The 19,998-nt window shown below is 29.8% G+C and overlaps 1 protein-coding gene and 1 long non-coding RNA gene across 10 annotated transcripts; one reads left to right on the top strand and one right to left on the bottom strand.

Moving 5' to 3' along the window:
• Positions 1-11,013: 11,013 nt before the first annotated feature.
• On the bottom strand, positions 11,014-17,853 carry LOC149887289 (lewis-type alpha-(1,3)-fucosyltransferase-like). Of its 9 annotated transcripts, none has more exons than XM_090091268.1 (3): positions 15,514-15,726; positions 12,759-12,828; positions 11,014-12,354 (listed from the first exon to the last, which is right to left on the bottom strand). In XM_090091268.1, the coding sequence occupies exon 3, from the start codon at positions 12,323-12,325 to the stop codon at positions 11,231-11,233; it is 1,095 nt and encodes a 364-aa protein (XP_089947394.1). In that variant the 5' UTR covers positions 12,326-12,354; positions 12,759-12,828; positions 15,514-15,726; the 3' UTR covers positions 11,014-11,230. The 9 variants fall into 9 exon arrangements, with proteins under 9 accessions (XP_089947394.1, XP_089947393.1, XP_089947391.1 ...); XM_090091267.1 differs by lacking the exon at positions 15,514-15,726 and adding an exon at positions 14,250-14,594; XM_090091265.1 differs by lacking the exon at positions 15,514-15,726 and adding an exon at positions 14,318-14,594.
• A 780-nt stretch (positions 17,854-18,633) lies between these two features.
• On the top strand, positions 18,634-19,524 carry LOC149887288 (uncharacterized). The gene is made up of 3 exons (XR_016453611.1): positions 18,634-18,929; positions 19,101-19,216; positions 19,345-19,524. It is a non-coding gene; the product is annotated as an uncharacterized LOC149887288 (long non-coding RNA).
• Positions 19,525-19,998: the final 474 nt, after the last annotated feature.

Raw genomic sequence — 19,998 nt, 5'->3', positions numbered from 1 at the left:
AATAACGCGTGTGTATTTTTGTGTATTTTTTTCACAAAACTTAATATGTGTATTTTTGACATGTGCAAATCTTATCAATGGCTTTTATTTATAGAATTTGACTGTTGAAAGATAATAGCTGAAGGAACTTATGATATTGTCGCTTTAATATCGCACAAAAGAAAGTTGTCAATCATTTACCATAAAAAAAAACAACTCAAAACAAAAGAAATGCAGCAATCTAACATCACTTCAATGCGAAGAAATTAAGCTGATAGACGTCATATTACTTAAGAAATAATTTGTGGTGTGGTGATTATGGCGTGTGATGAAGAAAGAAATTAGTCCAAAAAAAAAACATAATTGAAGATGAAAAAATCAACTTATTCTTTTTTTTTTTTATCATAATTAAGCTTCGTTAAACGTATCCACCACCACATTATTTAGTGTCAGTTTTTTTAATTTCTTTAACAACTTTAACAACTTAATAAAAATTTTAAAAACTTCCCGCGTTAGCGCAATATATTCCATAAAAAAAAAAAAAAAAATTAAACTAATTTAAAATTTTATCTTTCGATGAATCAACCCAAATATCAATATTATATGACGTCATGATGTTAAATCAGAAAAGTTTATAACAAATTATTGTTGTGAAGATTGGTTTGACTGATAATCGTTAAAATATCATAGTTTAAACTTCAGGGCGATTGTGTTAATAAAACAGCTAAAGTTTTATTCAATTTTTTTTTTAAAAAAAAAAAGGAAAAAACTCTGCCTTTTTTAGTAGCCACACTGTTTTAGAATTAACGCGAAGAAAACATAGTCCCCAGGGAAACATAGTCACGTTCACTGCATTTAGAAGTTAACTCAATAAATCCATTATATTCCTGCGCTTCTAACCATTTAACTACTAGTCAAGCTTATTTGCCTAAATTTTTGATGAAGGCAAGAAATCTTTCAACCATAGAAGTTTCTTAATGAGGAAGTTAGTTAAAAATTTATCAGTTCAATGGAACTTCAATAATTCCTTTCTTTAAATAAAGTTGTCTGCCAGCTACGACTCCATAAACAGATTTTTTGTTGTTGTTGAGATCTTCATCGTTTGAAGATGTACTGTGATTTTGTAATAGAATGTGTTTTTACTTAAAATCCTTTTACAGCAGCAATATATATATATATATATATATATATATATATATATATATATATATATATATATATATATATATATATATATTCTTTCTTTCTTTAAGAGTCTTCTCCCAATTTATTTTTTCCGTGCAAAGACAACCATGGGTGGCTTATGCAGACCGATAATGTTTGCCCTCGTTTAAGCTTTTTAGATGTTGCTTAGTTCGAGTTTTAATTTGTAACTTTCGTCTCCTTATTTTCTTTTTAGCAGTTACATTAAATGAAATAAGTTATAGGTTGGCTATTGGGTGATAATTTTTACATGTAAGCAACTATCTTAAAATACGATTTGAAAACTACTCTATATCCAACTTTTCTAAATATTTTTCTTAGTTTTGGGGACAGCGATGGTATCCACGGTAATGATACTGTACGGAGGGCATCTACTCGGATTGAATTTTATTGTTCTTTACAGACCATTTTTTCTAATTTGGTTTACCAGCTGGCTTTCGTCGTAACCATTTTCATTGAGTACTTGAATTAGAAAAATTTTCTCATTTTGTAAGTGTAAATCACTGCATATGGATTATGCTATGTGAACGTAACCTTTAAATATTGCGCTTAAAATTTTGAGGTCGTGATTCGTGTAAGGTTTAATTTAAATATTTGTAATAGCTTCTTTTCTGTAAAACTTTAAACTCGTCATTACCTTTGGTGTTATTCATTATTGTTACTTCGAGGAAGTTCAAACTTTTATTTTTGCTTTTAATTTCGATAATATATTGTATAACAGGGTGTTGTTTTTTTAAAATAAGTTGGAACTGCTCTGCTTCGTGAATTTTTGAAAACCTAGCATGACTATCATCAACGTATCTTAGATTTTAAATCGAGAAGAGGATTTAATGTTATTGCAATTGTAGAAAAGATTCCGCCAGACCTATAGGACCGTAATTCTCTAATTCATGAATTCCTAACGAAAAGACCTATAGGGCCGTAATTCTCCAATTCATGAATTTCTTCGTTCCACAAGAAATAAGAACGGTGTAAACAAAGCTATAGTAAGCTTTGTTGAACATTTATAGGAATCATATTTATTTCATTGATCTAAAAGAATCAAAGTAGGTTCTTTAAGTGGAGTTGATGGATACAGGCTTAGTATATCAAATGAAACTTAAACCTTGTTTTTTTTCTATATTCCAAGAGTTTACTTTGCAAATCAAAAGAATTGTTTTATGTTTATTTTGTCAAAAGAATTTTTCAAATGTGTGTGTGTTTTTTTGTTGTTTTTTTTAAGACAGGTTGTATTGTCTTTACAAAGTAGTTAGATACTTCATATTAAGGCGATAGTTGATACAAATATTCTCATAGGATAGGATTTTTCAGGTTTGTGAGCTTTAATTATACCATACATACGAGGTGTGATGGAATAACTTGGATAAATACTATCCTCTCAGTTTTTAAAAATCGTTGCTTTTTATTAAGTTGTGAGAAATAGGTTTTAATTTTAGTGGAATAACTAAGTTACAAAATGTTGTTGAGTTCGAGTTAAATAAAAAGTATTGTTTTTCAATTTATTTTCAAAATTTTTATATAAAAAATAGGATATCCTGAAATATTTCATCCAAAACATTTGGAACCGTTGAAGCAAACATGACATGTTTGCTTCAATGTAAGACGTCAGTGTGTTGAGCTGACGTCTTACATTGAGAAATAAAGAGCAAAATGAAAGAAATGAGAAATAAAGAGCAAAATGAAAAAAATGAGTTTATCCAATCCAATCATTTTCCACTGATCAAAAGACTTTGCTGAAAACTACTTACAGCAGAATAAGGTCAAGAATGCATATTGAGACATAAGTTATTATCTTCACATCGGTGGTGTACTATAGTATACTATATGTGGTGGTGGTGGTGTACTATGTGCACATCGGTGATACACTATGGAACTTTTGAAACTGATGAGAAGGATAAAAGCTAAGCAGTCATTTCAGATTATGACAAGAGAGCTCTCTATGACTTCAATTCAAAGTTTGAAGCTTAATAAAATCGTTTTGAAATACGGCGGAGAGGTTAGCGTCTTCTACATGTATAGTAAGGAAATGAATTATGTTCGAAAAAACAAAAAGAAAGGTAATTTTTGGCAAAAAAATTTACACCGGAAACCCATGGAATACACCTCGTTCAGGGTTCTTAATATTACTCTTCTCTGTACTTCAACAAACTTGCCATTTTCATTGTATAACATCATACGATAATTAGTAATGTGATTAGCATTATCAGTTTTGATTTTTTTAAACCTTTATGATTATGTTTTACAAAGATGAGGTTTTATGTAAAACTCAAGAAAAAAATATTCATTTTTTAATTTATGAAAAAAAAAATCCCCATAATTCAAATAAATGTAAATTAGTAACTATTTTTAACGTAATATCCAATAAAGGTGATTGATAAAGATAAATAAAATGGCATATAATAAAATGGCTCATATCGCTAACTCAATTTGATAAATAATTATTAAGTAGGAACTATTTGCAGATATTTGGTGGGAATTTTGTGAGTTTCATGCAGGCCTTTATGCAAGGATTTAGATGTCCCTATGTATCACTAGGACCATTTGGGATTGGCCTCTTATTACTTAGGTGCCTCTAAATCTTTAAAGCATAAAATCTTACATTATACTATAAACCCTAATTTATGTATAAGTACAATGATTCAATACTATTCTAATGTCATTGTTGTAATTATTATTGCTAATAATGATAGAAAAAAAATAACTTTTTTTTTTTTTTTTATCAAAAATGGTGAAACTTCTACTTACTTTTCTTCAATCAATTTTTCTTCTGACTTTTATTTATTTCTTTACTTCTTCTGTTTTATCAACGATTTCAAATTCTTCAATAATAAAAACTCTCTTTCTCTAAAAATTCTTCTGACATCTTCTCTTTTTCGTTTATTCAGGATGTTCTTTTGCTCCTTCATTTTATGAGAAGTCCTTTTTCTCATTCTTCTTTGTTTATTCAGAAGTCCTTCGTAATTCAATTTTTGAACTCCATTATTACTTGTTTCGTTGCTATATCTACTAATCATTAATTTACTTGACAGGTAAATAAGTCTCTGCGTGTACGTCTTTTCTTAATCGTTGTTTTTTAATATCGTTCATTTATATGTCAGGGTGATTAAGTCTCTTCGTGTACGTCTTTTCTTAATCGCTGTTTTTTAATATCGTTCATTTGTCAGGGTGAATAAGTATCTGTAAGTACGTCTTTTCGCTGTATTTAACTTTTCTCCATCCTCACACTTTTTACGATTAATTCAATTCTTTACATGCTATTTGTAGTGAAAATGAATATATCGGTTTTTTTAACAACCGAAAAAAATTCGCACAAGTTTGTTATTTATCATCATCATAACAAATTATCGTCATCACAAATGTTCATAATATCAATTTTATAAAAATTGATTTATAGTTACTTATAAATTATAATTCATATTTATAAATTTTAATCTAATACTAATTTATGTTTAACTATTATTATTTATTACCTTTAAACCTGATATCTAATAAGAAATAATTCTTTTTACTGGATTTTACAATTTTAATAATTAATTTGGAGCTTCTTCTTTCTTTCCTAGCATTTTTTGGTTTTGTTGTAATTGACCACGTAATAATTTGCTTATAAAAGGATAAGGATTGACCTTCGTAGTACACATTAATCTGCACTGAACCCCAAAATTAACGCACCACATAAATTCCGTCTTATTTTGAAATATATTATGTATTCCCCAGATTTATCAATTACAAAGATGATAATAACACAGGCCTGAAAAATGAGAGTCATAACTTCCTATCTGGAATTTGATAGCTGATTCTAGGGTATTTTGGTGCGCTGATTACGAATATGTACTTAGTTTTTCTCTATCACCTCCAGATTTTTCAAAAAAGGCACAGATAGAAAATAGCAAAAAAACAGAAGATTTCACATAAAAAAATATATATTTAAAACAGAACATTATTTTTAACTTAAAAAACTACTAAAATATAATAAAAACTTAACACTAGTCTAAATAACATTTAAATTTCATTTGTGGAACCTGGTCCTTTTCTCCTGGAAGCTTCGGTTGTGCGATTTTCGTTTAAATTTCCGGTTTGGATCGTCGCGCTTCAATAACCAACAATAGTCCGCCATCATGTTGGTATTCCATCTTCCTTGATACCGGACTTCAAGCTCTTTCAAATCTTGGTGAAGTCTTTCGCCTTGTTCTTCGCTAACGGCTCCTAGATTTTCTGGGAAGTAATCAATATGAGAATTTAAGAAATGAAGTTTAATGCTCATATTACAACCCATTACACCCAAATTGGAAATCATTTTGGCCACTATTTCTTTATAGTCGGAGCTTTTATTGTTCCCCAAAAATTTTGTCACCACTTCCTTAAATGGCTGCCATGCTTGCAACTCGATATCATTAAGTTTTTCAGCAAACCTTTCATCCGACATTAATTTCCTAATATCAGGGCCGACGAAAATTCCTTCTTTTATCTTAGCTTCTGATAAAGATGGAAAAACTGAATGCAGATATTTGAAGCCTTCCCCCTCTTTATTTAATGCCTTCACAAATTGCTTCATTATACCCAATTTGATGTGCAATGGTGGCAGTAAAACTTTTTCTCTGGGAACCAAACTCTGTTTAAGTACGTTTTTGAATCCTGGGGTTAGTTCAGTTCTTGGAGTCCATTCCTTTTTGGTTCAATGATGTTGTTTATCCCGGCTATCCCACTTGCAAAGAAAGCACGGGTATTTTGTATAACCACCTTGTTGGCCTTGTAGCATGCTTATGATTTTCAAATCTCCACACAACATCCAACCGTGTTGCTCATAAGCTATATTAGTCAAAAGCTTTTCCAAATTTTCATAACATTCCTTTAAATGGACAGAATGTGCAACAGGTAACGAGGCATATGTATTCCCATTATGCAGAAGAACTGCTTTCAAACTTCTTTTTGAGGAGTCAATAAACAATCTCCACTCGTTAGGATCGTATTCAATGTCGTACATTTTCGTCAAGCCTGGAATATCTTTACAGAACACTAAATCTTCATCTTCAGCAAAGAATGGAAGAAAATCTTTTTCTCTGTGACGGTACCATGAAAATGAAGTACCAGGTGCCAGCATATTTCTTTCATTTAATCGTGATCCGAGGAGTTCCGCTGCATCTTTGGGAAGATTCAAATCTCTTGTCAAGTCGTTTAAATGTGACTGTGAAAAGAGCTGACAAGCGTCAGAATCTCCATGAAATTCAGGATCAGATTGGTGTACATCCTCTTCCTCTATATCACAGTCAGAATATTCTATTTGTAGAGCTGGAACCGGGGGCTGCACCATTTTTGAATCGCCAAATATTGCAGGCGTAACTGATGACACGTTTGGATAGTTTATGTCCCTTTTATTTTTTGAATTGTATCCAGTTATGTCACAACAACAAAAGTAGCAATCTTTATCATGGTCGTTAGGCTCTCTCCATAGCACAGGCGAAACGATTTTGAAGCTATTTTTCTGTCCTTTGACCACTTGCGAAGTTCTAATAAACAAGTCGTACAAATTTTATGAGGTGCCCAAGTTTTGTCTTGGTTACTTAAAACGAGTCCAAAATAACTTTTATAAATATTTTTTACAAAGTCTGTAATACTGTTTCGTTGTTTTATCACCATAAATTTCCCGCAAATATAACAGAAACAATTAGGAGAGTTTAAACAACTTCGCGATGCCATTTTAAAGTTCATGTTGCAAGATGCGCACTTCAACTGTTAAATTTCTAAATCAGTGCGGGTACTTATACAAATATCCTTTGGTTTATCTTAATTACACCCTTTTCTAATAATATTCACAACAATTAGTTAATATTACCAAATCATTATGTAATAATGAGCTCATTACTAAATTAAGCCAAAATGACCCGTTTTTGACATGTTTAATGCGAATTACTAATACTTATTATGTAGTCATTAACAAATTACTAATTGGCGTTAATTTCTATGTTCCCTTACACTAATTATATGAAATAAAAATTGAGCTGAAGTAAATTAATAACGTTTTAGACATTTCAAAAGGTAGGCGCTCAAACATTTTAAAGCAAAATCTTAAATATTCCATATCAAAAAATCCTGACGTGATGAATTTTTTTAATTATTTTTCTCGTAATCAGCACATCAGAAACTATAAAAAACGTTACTCAGATTTTAAAAAGGAAAACCATTGAAGGCCTGTGTAATGTTTACTGTTACGCCTTTGGTAGGTTTTATTCCGTTTTCCTTATTTAACTTCAAAATTACAGCAGCTTTTCATAAGTAGCATGTTTTGCTGTAATTAAACCTCACTTCTAAAAAAAAAGTATATATTGGTTTTAAATTGTTTTAACAGTAGAAAAGATAGCTGTCATTTGAGCAACACATCTGTTCGCAATGCAGCATTCTAGACAAAATTTAAGTCGTGATGAATGTGTTGCAATTGTTACTTTGCCCAATGAAGGATTCACACATCGCGAATTTGGTAGAAGATTTGGAGTGCCTCATACAACAATCGGTAGAGTTCTTCAAAAGTTTGTAGAGACCAATGATCACGGTAGACAACTTGGCCAAGGCAGACCACAAGCAACCAACGGCGTAGAAGACAAATTTTTAATTCTTCGAACACTGAAAGAACGGTTCATTACTTCACGAAGTCTCCAATTTTTTCATAAGTAGCATGCAAGCTGTTAAAGATATTTCGCCCCATACCATCAATGAGCCGCCTCCATATAAAGTGGTTTCTCGAATGTTGCAAGTGGGTAATCATCCTGACAAACTTATTTCTATTTTTTCACTTGATCTAACTTTATCAACCTTTAATATTGTTATGATGCTGACCAATTATTAAAGTGATATCTTTATTAGTAGTTTATCTTGTAAAGATAAATTATTTATAAAGATTGAGCCATGCGTAAGAACATCATTCAAAGCGGTTTTTTTAATTCAACGAAAATATCTGAACATTGAACCTTATTTGCTGTATCAAATAAATTTAACTCTTAGCTTACTGTATCTAGCACCACTTCATTAATGTTTCCTTTTTCTAATTATAGTAACCAGTTGATGCTTTTTAAGCAAAATGTTAAGTAATATGTTATGGTAATCAGTTAAGGATGCGAAAAAGTTTTACAAATCTGCCACCCCAAAAAAAGTTTAGCCGCCCCATCCGCCCCCACCTATCTACGCCACTGTTTTTTATTAATTTTTTTTGTTAATTTTTTGCTTTAATTGTTGTGAGAAATGGTATAAAATACCTATCTATATTTTTTTACTTTGTGATTTTAATTTCCGTTTTTGTTTGTTTATTCGATTTTAATTCATCTAAGAGATTAGATGAATTAAAATCGAATAAACAAACAAGTGTAAATAGTGATATTTCTTTACCAGCAGTAACTTAAGTGCATTTAACTGATAGCGTTGATACAGGTAACATAAGTGAAATATGTGCAGAGCAAAAAATGTTAGAACATTTAACACTGAAAAAGCAAACAAGGGATATAATGACTGTGTCTACAACCAATCTGAACTTTTTGTTTAAACTAGATATTGGCACTATTGACAAGAACAATACTACCCATTTGGACCTTTTTTTTAATACAAATTGTTTCAATATTCCCAGTACCTTTCATTGAGTTATAAACGCCTGCTAGTTAATTTTCTTTCAACGCAAATACAAATTAATTTATTGATCTCTGTGGCTCCTTTATTCAGACAGCAATTATTAATGAAGTTCATATTGCTAAGTACTTTTCAATTATCATTGATGCCACTCCTAATTGTTTCCATCGAGAACTAACTACTTTCAATACAAGAAATTTAAACGTAATCAATGGATCCAAAGTGTATATTGAAGAGAAGTTTCTCTTATTTGATAGCTTCTCAAAGAAAAATGGCAAGGATATTTAAAATTGTGTCATGAAAGATCTAAAGTACCTGAATGTAGAATTTTAAAACTGTATTGGTCAGGACTATGATAATGGCGCAAATATAGCGGGGATATGTAAAGGTGTCGAAGCAGTAATACAAGAAGTAAACTCTGGCTACTTTTTTTTACATGCTGTAATTGTGCTGAACCATCCAAAGAGCAATCACCTACTTTGGAACTCACCAAAAAATACACAATTTCTGCAGTAGCAGTTCACAAAGGTCGGAGATTTTAAAGACACATGCCTGCTTCTTTTCACAGCATGTCTAGAACTAGACGGTTTACTCACACTGACAGTGTCAAAACAGTTGTTCAGCATTTACAGAAATTTCACAGTTCTGCTATTGTTTCTTCGTTTTTCCTATTTTTCTTTAAAATTTTTTTTTTTTTAATATATATTTTTTAAAACTGAAAAATGGTTAACTCTCATTTATAAAATTGCTCATGTTCTCTTCAGACCAATCAAATACAGTTAGTGTTAATTTCAAACAAAAATCCACACCATGCCGAACAAAAAAAAAGGCTTAAGTTAAGCCTCATAAGGAATAAAACTCAAACTAATTGAAATGTAGTTACAAAAAAAAAACCCCAAAAAACCAACATACAATTTAATTTCAAAGACTCTAAGGTCAAAATTTGTCTTTAAATATCCAACATTCTTCGTTGGTATTTTAAAGACAAAAATAGCTGGCAATAGTCAAAGATTTTTTCCAAGGTCTTTTATCTCAATTGTTAGAAAATCTTTGATTTTTCGAATTTGCAAAACTATATGGCAGCCATTTTTTTTACCACAACCCCTCCCGCACCCCGCCTTCCATATTTTTATTATTGATTATGATAGATAACTTTATGCTGATAAAGAATTGTATAAAAACATTGGTCTCAAAATGAATGTAAACTGATCTAATCTAATGTTGAAAGTATAAAATATACAACAAGGTGCTAATATTCGCCATCTTGAGTAATGATTATTCTTTTGTCTAAAAGTTATCTTTTAAAAGTAATAAGCCTGTTTTTTATTTTTTGTAACAAAGCTTTCGAATAATAGAACGTTATGGGAATTAAGTAGCGTTATTATCACGCAAATTTGTTTTAGCAGGATTCTTACTTTGTTGTCAAGAATATCTTTGAAAATTTTAATAGAATTTGTTGAAAAACTCTTTTACTGATTATATACTTCAATGAACTTTAAAACTTTTTAAATTGTTTATATTCAAAATATATGTATATTCAAAGTTATTGACTTTCTCTTAATACTTCATACTAATCCCCCGTGAAAATTTATTTTTGCTTTGTCTGTCATTTAAATTGGAATGTCTTATAAAAGCTTTTATTTCTTCACTTATCTACGTATCATGGCTCTTTGAAGACCAACAATAAACACCATAACCCTAACGCCTAGAATCGCGTAAATCAAAACGGCTATTTTCATAGCTAAACAAATTTATTAAGGGCATTTTTTCGCAAATAGCATAAAGGAATTATGTTTTTATTATTTGATAAAAGTTTGTCTTTTCAACTGCTTTTTTTTTGTTTTTAAATGATAATAAAGATTTTTTTGAAGACGTAAATTCTGTTATAAAACTAAAATTCACAAGAAAGAATCACATGTTTCACGCGGATGTTTTATAGCTTTTTTTGTGATTACACTATGAGGTTAACAACTTTTCTCCCTCTAAATCGAAGAACTTTGACGAATATTAGCGATTTGTTATATATTTCTGTTTTTTCAACTTCAGATTAGAGCACTTTACATTGATTTTGAAACCTATATATTTATACGTTTCTTAATAAGCATAAAGGTCTCTATTATAATCAAACAAAAAAAGGGGAGGGAGGCGGGAGAGAAAGTGGAGCGTCCAAAATTAGATCTAGCATATGGTGCTGAAAACCAATATTTATGGAATAAGCAACCCTTTCTGGATGAAAATTTAGTCTAGAAAAGCTATTACACCACGGTCAGTTGTTATCAGCATGAACAACCTGATTGATGGCCACATTCAAAAGAATGTGAACATCAATCACTTTGTTCATTGCTGCAGATATACTTACTGCGGATATACTCACTATCATACTTTGGTAGTGTTTTTAAAAGGTAGGTTGGTGAAAATGTTACACTAAACAATAAAAATATCATTTGTTATTCATCCATTCATAAAACTTTAATTTTCCTTGATGACACAGCTCAGGAGCAAAAGATGCATGGAACTGAGCTTTTTTATTAAAACCCATTTTGGCTCTGCTGCAAAGATCATAGACGTATGATGGACATTTGGACGGTAAAACATACCAATTTTGTTTCCAATCAAAGTAACTGTTATACATTTCGCTATTTCGTTCTAACTGTTTAATATAACTAACAAAAGTATCTATAGAATCAAAATCAAACGGATTCACAAAAGAACCCGGAATAGCAAGTTGTTCATTTGAGTAATTTGCTCCTCCAAGTACAATAGGGACTACATTGGCATCAATTGCGTTTCTCCAATACTTCTCGGTTATATAATCTTCGCAAAATGAGTTTTCAGCAGCTATGTAAAACATAAATTGACTTAGACTTTGTTTGCAATCATGTGACGAACAAGTGAATACTTTTTCAAAGTACTGTGAACAAGCACCTGATACTTCTACGTCAACTCCACGCCTAATGAGCTCATTTACAAAGATGTGCCTTTCTATGTGAGCGCAGTTGCTTGCTATCCAAGCAACGCTCTTTGTTTTGTTTTTAAAGTAATCGATTGGCTTTTTAAATTTATTTTCTTTACCTTTATTTCGCATATGTTGACCGTAAGGAATGCGAACATCTGAATTCAAGGTGTAAGTCGACGATAAGTTGAAAAAATAATCCGTGTAGATAAAATTATATGAATTCAATGGACTTTCCATACTGAAGTAAACCCACAGTTGTCTGCTATTTCGCAGTTTGCTTAATTCCAATAAATCTTCGTACTTTGGCATGTCTCGATCATGAAAAAGAACAATATCACTTTGATTAAACAAACTTTCATCGTAAACAACATTGCAACCTTCCAATTTCAGTTCACAACTTTCATCAATTGGATAAAGTTCCCAAGGTTTCTTACCAAAAAAAGAAGTATAAAATAGTATTTGTATATCCCTACGGTACTTTTGCGACTGATGTCTGATTGAGTTAAAAAGCCAAATATAAATAATACTGGTAAAAAAAGTCAACAATATTAATTGAGCTCTCTTTAAAATCCTTTTCATTGTGAAAACTGCCGAAGATATTCATGAGACTAAATCAACAAGTTGTGTAATTTCAATTAATAAAATTATGACACTTTCAACAAAAAAAAAACAATTACACAATTAATACTATTATGATCGTCATTAATACTATTATTATGTTACTGTTGATTAGTACGATAAGTTAAGTTAAAGGTTTACTTACTAACCAGGCAAAAATATCATCAAAAAAAAAAAATTCCGCAAAAAAATTCTCACAAATAAATTATGGCATAATATTTAATACAAATAATTTTTTTTTTTTTTTTCAAACTTTCATTGTTAATTATATTGTTATATTAGTATATATCACTAAATAATTATATTATGATATTTACATTTAGTGATATATATAAATATCATAATATAATTATTTAGTGATATATAATGTAATCGCGATCTTCTAGGAACAGACCTTGACAATGCACAAAGACTTTTTTTAACTGAGCAGCGTCAGAATCCCGTTGTTGAATCCAGATCGAAACCTCAAAAAAAAAGTCCGATAAACGTGAATTTTTCCGTTCTTAAAATTACTTTGAAAAAATCCGAAAAAAAAAAGATAAACGGAATAGTTTGTGTTTTTTAAAATTTAAGTGACTGGAAAGAAATGTTGCTTCTTGATGCCTATATTTTAGTTGTTAAGTATATTTGTGACTTTTTGGGCATTCTGGGATGCGATAACTGGTTTCGATTTCCCATTATTTCTCGATAAATGAGAACTTTTTTGTTCCTTTCGAGAATTCCGTATAAAACGGGAAAAACATCTGAACTAACATTTTTACGTTGATCAGTTTTAAATCAATTTTTCAAATATTTGTTAACATTTAAACTAACAAAGCCGACTACAACTTGCTTGAGTAAAATATTATTGTAAGTTACGTTTAAATTTTGTAAAGTATTAAAAAAGAAGTTAACAAAACCATATAAAGTTGATATAAAACAAGCATTACTACTAAATTTTCCATTATTCAGTTTTATTTTAAATAAAGAAATTTAGCTATACTGGTCAGCAGAGACATCGATGAATAAAATTTATAAATTGACTTCAAGATTTATCCCGTTAAATAAAGAAACTCGTTTAACGATAAAGTCTCGTTCTTATCTAAAACCTCGTTATTAACTGAAAATCTAAATCAAACCCCCAAATAAAAATATTATTGCAAGAAACTCGTTTAACATTCCCGCTGACCACTTACAAACCCAAAAAAAAAGCTCTGACAAAAAAAAAAAAAATCGAAAATTTTTTTCACGAGGTCGGGAATCTCGTATAAAATTCCCGAGAGAATTTCTCGAGAAAAAATTTCTTAAGTTTCGAAAACGTGAAGTTTTTACCGTTTTCTCGAATATGACAATCCCTAATTTAACTGAAGCTTGTTCGTAATTGTTCGTATATTTTGAAAAGCTTTCATACACAATTGTTATTCTATAGTAAGTTAAACCACTATATTTTGAAAAGCTTTCATACACAATTGTTATTCTATAGTAAGTTAAACCACTAAGTGATTAAGTTGAGTTTTAAGAAACTCTGTATTGTTTGTTATGACTTAAAAACTAAGCAATTGACATTCAATTTTTTTTTTTTTAAACGAATAACAACATAATAACCAACATATATATCAGTCTTGTAAAGTAATTTGAATTTTCTGAAGTTCATTAAAATAAAACGCAGTATGCATTTAAAAAAGCAAATTCTTTCATAAATTTTTTAAAACTTGTTAATAAATTTAACTTGTATATTTAAATATGTAAATCTTAAAACTAACATTTTCGTTACTGTTCTTTAAAAACCAAAAAACCGAACGCCGATGCATATTAAAAACAAATGCAGGTATACTATTGAATTACCTGAACTGTAAAACTTTTTTAACAAACAAATGAAAAACTAGGCTTTAAAAATGCTATGTACCCTGAGTAAGAATGGTCATAAAATGCTGTAGATTAATAATTATCGTGAATCAGCCAGCTCAAAAGTACCTGTTTATCGAATTCCTAGCAATAACATTGACCAACAGAAATCTTAGCGTGAAAAAGAATTTCAGAACCACCAACAATTATTCCAGATATACTCATAGCCCCAAACGTTCACAACACTACTTTTAATTTTTAAGAGTAAGGAGTACAATACCTGTTGAACTTGAATGTTTAAAAAAAACCCTGAATCAGTTTTTGTTTTTACAGCTCTTCATTCTAAAAGAGTATCGCTTGAGAGTGTTTGTGCTGAGGATATTTTTTACTTAAGAAGTAAAGTTACTTAATACCTCTCCTAAACGATGTGTTTCTATTGAATGCATGGGGCAAAATTGAAAAATCTATTTACTACTGGCATTTTAATAATTTACATAACATCTCGAGGTTATGATTATTTTGTTCTATCTCCGATTTTAAACGTTGAGAGAAAGTTTTTGATTTTTTTCTAAAAGCAAAAATTACTTTTTTAAAGAAATAATAACTTACGCTTTAATTAATTTATGTTTAATCAAACTATTTAGAAAAAAATTTAAAAAATAAAGATTATTTTAAAAGTAATCATTACTTACTAAAATGTAAAACTCATTTTCTCCCAACTTTTAAAATGAGAGAACAATATAATTCTAACCTCGCGATATGCGCCTTCCTAAAAACTCCCGCTTCCTAATATAAGAAACTTTGACGAGAGTCAAAAGATGAAATGGAATTTTCGGGAATTTTTTTTTATTGAATGTTAAATACATACAATAAAAAAAAAAATTGATCAACCTGGCTTTTCTGGCTAAAATTATGTTTTCTGTAATGGCAAAATATTTGTTTTCCATTGTTACTGTTGAAAAAGAAATAAATCAAAAGCTTTTAAAAATAAATAAAGCTGTATGTGTGACATGGATAATTTTTCTTGGTTAACAACTGATTCACTAAAAAAAGATTTTAGCTGACTTTTTTTGGCAGAGTGGAAACAATTACTGCTCGGTCAGCTATGAAAAAATGTTGAAATTCAGCATTCCAAACTCCCCTCTGTTGGAAATTTTTCCGGGTAAAGCAGACATGAGAAAATTTGACCGCAGAATTCGATAGAGTTCAAGAGCATTGGTTTCAATCGAAGGTTTTGTTAATAAAAAAAAAAATCACATTAATACATATTTATCATACATATTTATAATGATACACACGGTTGTTATTCAAAATTTGATACTTACACTGTTGATCTTAAAAAGTGGAATCCAATAAAAGTTTTGCTCGACGGTGAAGATTTTTTGTTCGATTTTTATTTAAACAGTATTATTTTTTTTTTTTTTATTTAAACAGCTGTTGAGTATTGGTTAAAAAATTTAATGAACCAAAATTTATCAGAAACTTCGCATCCTAGATTATTTATTTTTATACGAAAAAAAAATTTTAAGTAAATAAAAACTTTAAAAAGCTTGCAGAAAAAGTAAACACTTAAAGAAACTTGCAGAGAAAGTAAACACTTATATCCTTTATAGCTGTTAACTATTATTGTTCAACTTTATGCGAAAGGAAATGCCTTATCAGGGATTTTGTTTGTGCTACTTATTTCAGTCTAGATTTCTTCAGGTTAGGAAATTGAGATGGTGCATCTTGAAACTGAAGATCGAGTGTTTATAAATCCCGTTGGAGTACCACAGCGGTGAGGAAATGCCAAACCTTGTGTGGTTTGAAAAAATAAGCCCTATAAGTTTATTGAAATAATTGAGTCTTGCACTTCAGGAAAGTAAAAATCTTATAACAACGGGCAGATTTGGTTATCTTAGTAGGTCTACAGAAAATCTTGTAACAACGTGAAAATCTTATCCCTTTCATGCGCTGGGTTCCCCTATTCAAATGTTGCATTCTCACCGATTGAAAACAATATTATTTTATAAAGAAGAGTTGAAAAAGGCTGTTGAAAAAGTTTACTTTAGCATTTCATAATACCGCTGTCATTTTGTAGATGATTTTTTATGGGTTATGTTAGCTATGGAAAAATAATTGGTGCATAAAAGGGTTATAGCAACGGGTTGAGAGAAAAGATGCTCATTTTCCTGAAGTGCAACTCTAATAGAAGAAAAGAAAACTATCCCCTAAACTGCAATGTGACATTGATGATGACAATCAAGAACGGCTAAATTCCGCCCAATGGTTTAAAGAAGAAATGGAAGATACTTTATGGATCAATTTTTATTCACAAATGTTACAAGTTTTTATGCCAACTGATCCATTAACACCAGCAATTGTGTATAATGTCGTAAAGAGAAAACAAGTAGACTTTTGGAAGAGCCAAATCATTCAACAAAAGTAATAGTGTGGATGAGAATGACAGCAACGTCACCATTAGAACCTTATTTTTTTGAAGACAGTTACAATTTTATTGAAGACCTCTTTCTGTAGAAGAACAAAATGGCGATCACATTGACTTTTGATTATTAAATCTTCTTAAATGCTCTTAATTATATTTGGTCACCTCAGGTTTTACTAAATATGTAAATGTATACAAAGTTCAAATTATTTTTTGTGGATTTTTTTAACTTTTCTGCTACCATTTTGATTTTAAATGAAACATTCGGGTGATATCTTTCTACCCAAGTAACCATGGAAATCATTAATTTCTCAAAAAAAAAAAATTTTTTTGAAGTTTTATTATTTATTTCGTTGGTCGCACGTTTTATCTTTAAAATAATCGGTGTGCTGTGTATCTTTGGTCTTACCATATTAGCACATATCATCCATTTAAGAGTATATTTATTAAGCTAATGAATGTACTTTTCTATTGCATATAATCTCTCCCCTAAAACACAAGTTCAAGCAAATTACTATCAAACCGGTTTTTTTTTTTAATTTGAATATGTAAAAATGGCGTTTTTTATACTCTTTTTGACTTAAAGTTAAAAATTAATTAATTTTATGTTCGATTGAATTTTAATAAAAATTGCCTGTTACTTAGAGGTTACATTAAAAATACGGCGATACAAGAGCATTTTTTGCTTCTTTTTTTTACATTAAAAAAAAAATTCATGACTAAAAATGTAATTAAAGTTCAATCAAACAACTAATTTTACTTTTTCTTCGGTATTTTGTTACAAATTTCATTTTAAAACAGATGCATTTTGCTGAACTTGTTTAACAACTTGTGCAGGAAACTTAAATTGCTCTTCATTTATTTAGAGCCAATCTTGACTGTTTATTAGTCCTAATAAATCAAAAAGAAGCTAAGACCGTGGCCCAATTAAATAATAAAAATAATAAAAAAAGACAAGAACGTGACTTAACTAAAAAGAAAGAAGTTTAACGAATTCAATGTCAGAAATGTTGGTTTTTCAAATTTTTTTTCTGTCTTAATATAGAAAAACGTTTTTTTGCAATCATTTTCTGACAATAAAAATAAAAAAAAAAACAAGCTCTGCCGTTAATGCACAGAATTAACAGAAATTGAATACCTTGATTGGATAAAAAAATCGTGAAATTAGGTGTTCCATAGATATAGACATTTTATTTAAAAATGTGCCAGCCTTAACTTTTCATGAAATCTTAAAATTTCTCAATATCTAACAGGTTGAAATTACAATGATTTTATAAAAGGTGTGCGATATGTGTCAGGTAACAATTAATAAGATCCAGTGTGTAATTTATTTAAGGTGATTTTCTTCTTTGAAGTCAATAGATCTATTAAAAAGGTAATTTTCTTCAACTTCGTATTGTTTTTAAAGACATCGAATCATTTATATCCAACGACTATACCAGTATATAAATCAGTATATATCAATTTACAATCGATAAATGGTACAACCGATATATCTATATTGATATACACGATAGCGTGTGATTGCTCATTTTTTTAAACTCTTTTTTTTATAAAAATATAATTTAGATTTTTTGTTTTTGTTTTGACTAAGATTGTTTTTGTATTCACGCCACCTGAAATACAATCAGTGGCCTTTAGTGCAAAACTCTATGCATATTAGTTTTAAAAGAGTTTTTAACTTTCGTAAACAGCTTAAACATGCTAGGCCATTTTTTCGCACAGCTTTTTCGTTTACAGCTAAACGTTATTTAGAATGAATAAATTGAAATAAATTTAAAATCAAAAAAAGTTTAAACAAAGATTTTCCGTATAAATAAAGGAATTCTAAACTGTGAGGTCGAAATAGAATTACTTTTATTATTATTTATTTATTTTAAACACTAAAATCTTTATACCTTTTTTTTATGTAATATTTGCTATTTAATTAATTGTTATCTATTAACGAACGTTTTGATAGAAGTATTTCGAGCAATTCAACTTTATAACCTAAATTTTCAAAGTTGCCAATCCATGTAAGTCCATGGATTCAAGCATGTAAGTCCACGGATTCAAGCAGGAAAGGATTTTTGTTTCCAATATTTTTGGGTTAAAATTTTAAAAGCTTAAAAGCTGTTAGTTTCGATTTTTTTTGTTAAACAGAATTTTTAATCCACAGAAAAAATGATTTCTAACTGTGGTGGAATTCTAGCTATTTTTATTGTTCTCTCACACAAGAATTTTAAGACTTTAAAACTGGTAATTAGACGTTAAACTTAAAAAACGTATTGACTGAATACTTCGGTTGTGTTCACCCACATGTTTTATTCCAATTATGTAAGCTAAACATCTTTATTATAAAATTTTTTTTTCCTTGTTAATTGATATTAGTTTATTTTTAAATTTTCAGCAACTAAAACTAATCATGTGGTAGATAAATTAAATATGTTTTAACTAATAACTTTCACGCAGTCTAACTTTAGTTCAGTCTAACCTTTTTCTCTTTAGTTCATAGCCATCAAACAGTTATTCAAAAGTTGAAACAAAATGCAATAAATTCTGGTAAACAAGCCCTTATAAATGGTCATTAAGTTGTTAAAGTTAAATTATAAGTAATGTACCAGGTATATCGTTTTCCATTTTTAATCCGGCCGGTTATAAGTTGAAAATTCCCATTTCATCGCCATACCTTATAATGCTTATATAATGGAAACCAGTTGATAAACATTATTTGAGGTATTGAATATTTTAGGTCCGCCAGCGAATGCCTTGTAGACTTGCCCGAACCTCTCCAGGGAAGACCCAGAAGCACGTCGACCCTGAGTTTGCCTCCCCTTTGAGGAACTGGCGGAAAAAAAAGAAAAGTATCAGTTTAATACAAGCACACCGGCCTAGCCAGCTCGCAACCAATCTTAGCCATTAGGCCGTTTTTATAAACATTATTATAAACAATTATAAACATTATTTGATATTTCTTAGTGAAATTGAGTTAACGAAATAATATTAAAGCTTTTCTAGATTTCTGATTAAAATTTAGAGATACATTTCAACTTGTGCTACGCAAAATTACGAAGAAATATTTCTGGTGCGTTAGAGCGCTAGCTTGCTTTAAATAAGGCAAAGGTATTTTAAATAAAAGTTCACATAATTTTGCATTCTAGAAGTTAATTAAATGTTTCAACTTAAAAAGATAATTTACCATGAAAAACTGAAAGGGGGGTGGGGGTGGGGGCTTATTAACCTTTGCAGTTTATAACAAAGTACTTGCATATTAACTATTTAAAATCGAACACTGTTAATAGAAACACCCACGCACACTCACATCTTATTGATACAGTTAAGGCTGGCATTACTTATGGGTGGGTTTATTATAGTAATTTATATCGTTTTTTTCTATAGCTAATAA

Source organism: Hydra viridissima, unplaced genomic scaffold (assembly GCF_058129835.1).
Source record: "Hydra viridissima isolate aposymbiotic clone 2 unplaced genomic scaffold, HvirCarnegie_v1 scaffold_6, whole genome shotgun sequence".
NCBI lineage: Eukaryota > Metazoa > Cnidaria > Hydrozoa > Anthoathecata > Hydridae > Hydra > Hydra viridissima.
The sequence above is the reverse complement of the archived record's forward strand: the minus strand, read 5'-3'. Positions and strand labels throughout refer to the sequence as shown.

What these genes read in the sequence shown, in the direction of transcription:
- LOC149887289 (XM_090091271.1), bottom strand. Translation starts at nt 12,325, where the DNA reads ATGAAAAGGATTTTAAAGAGAGCTCAATTAATATTGTTGACTTTTTTT.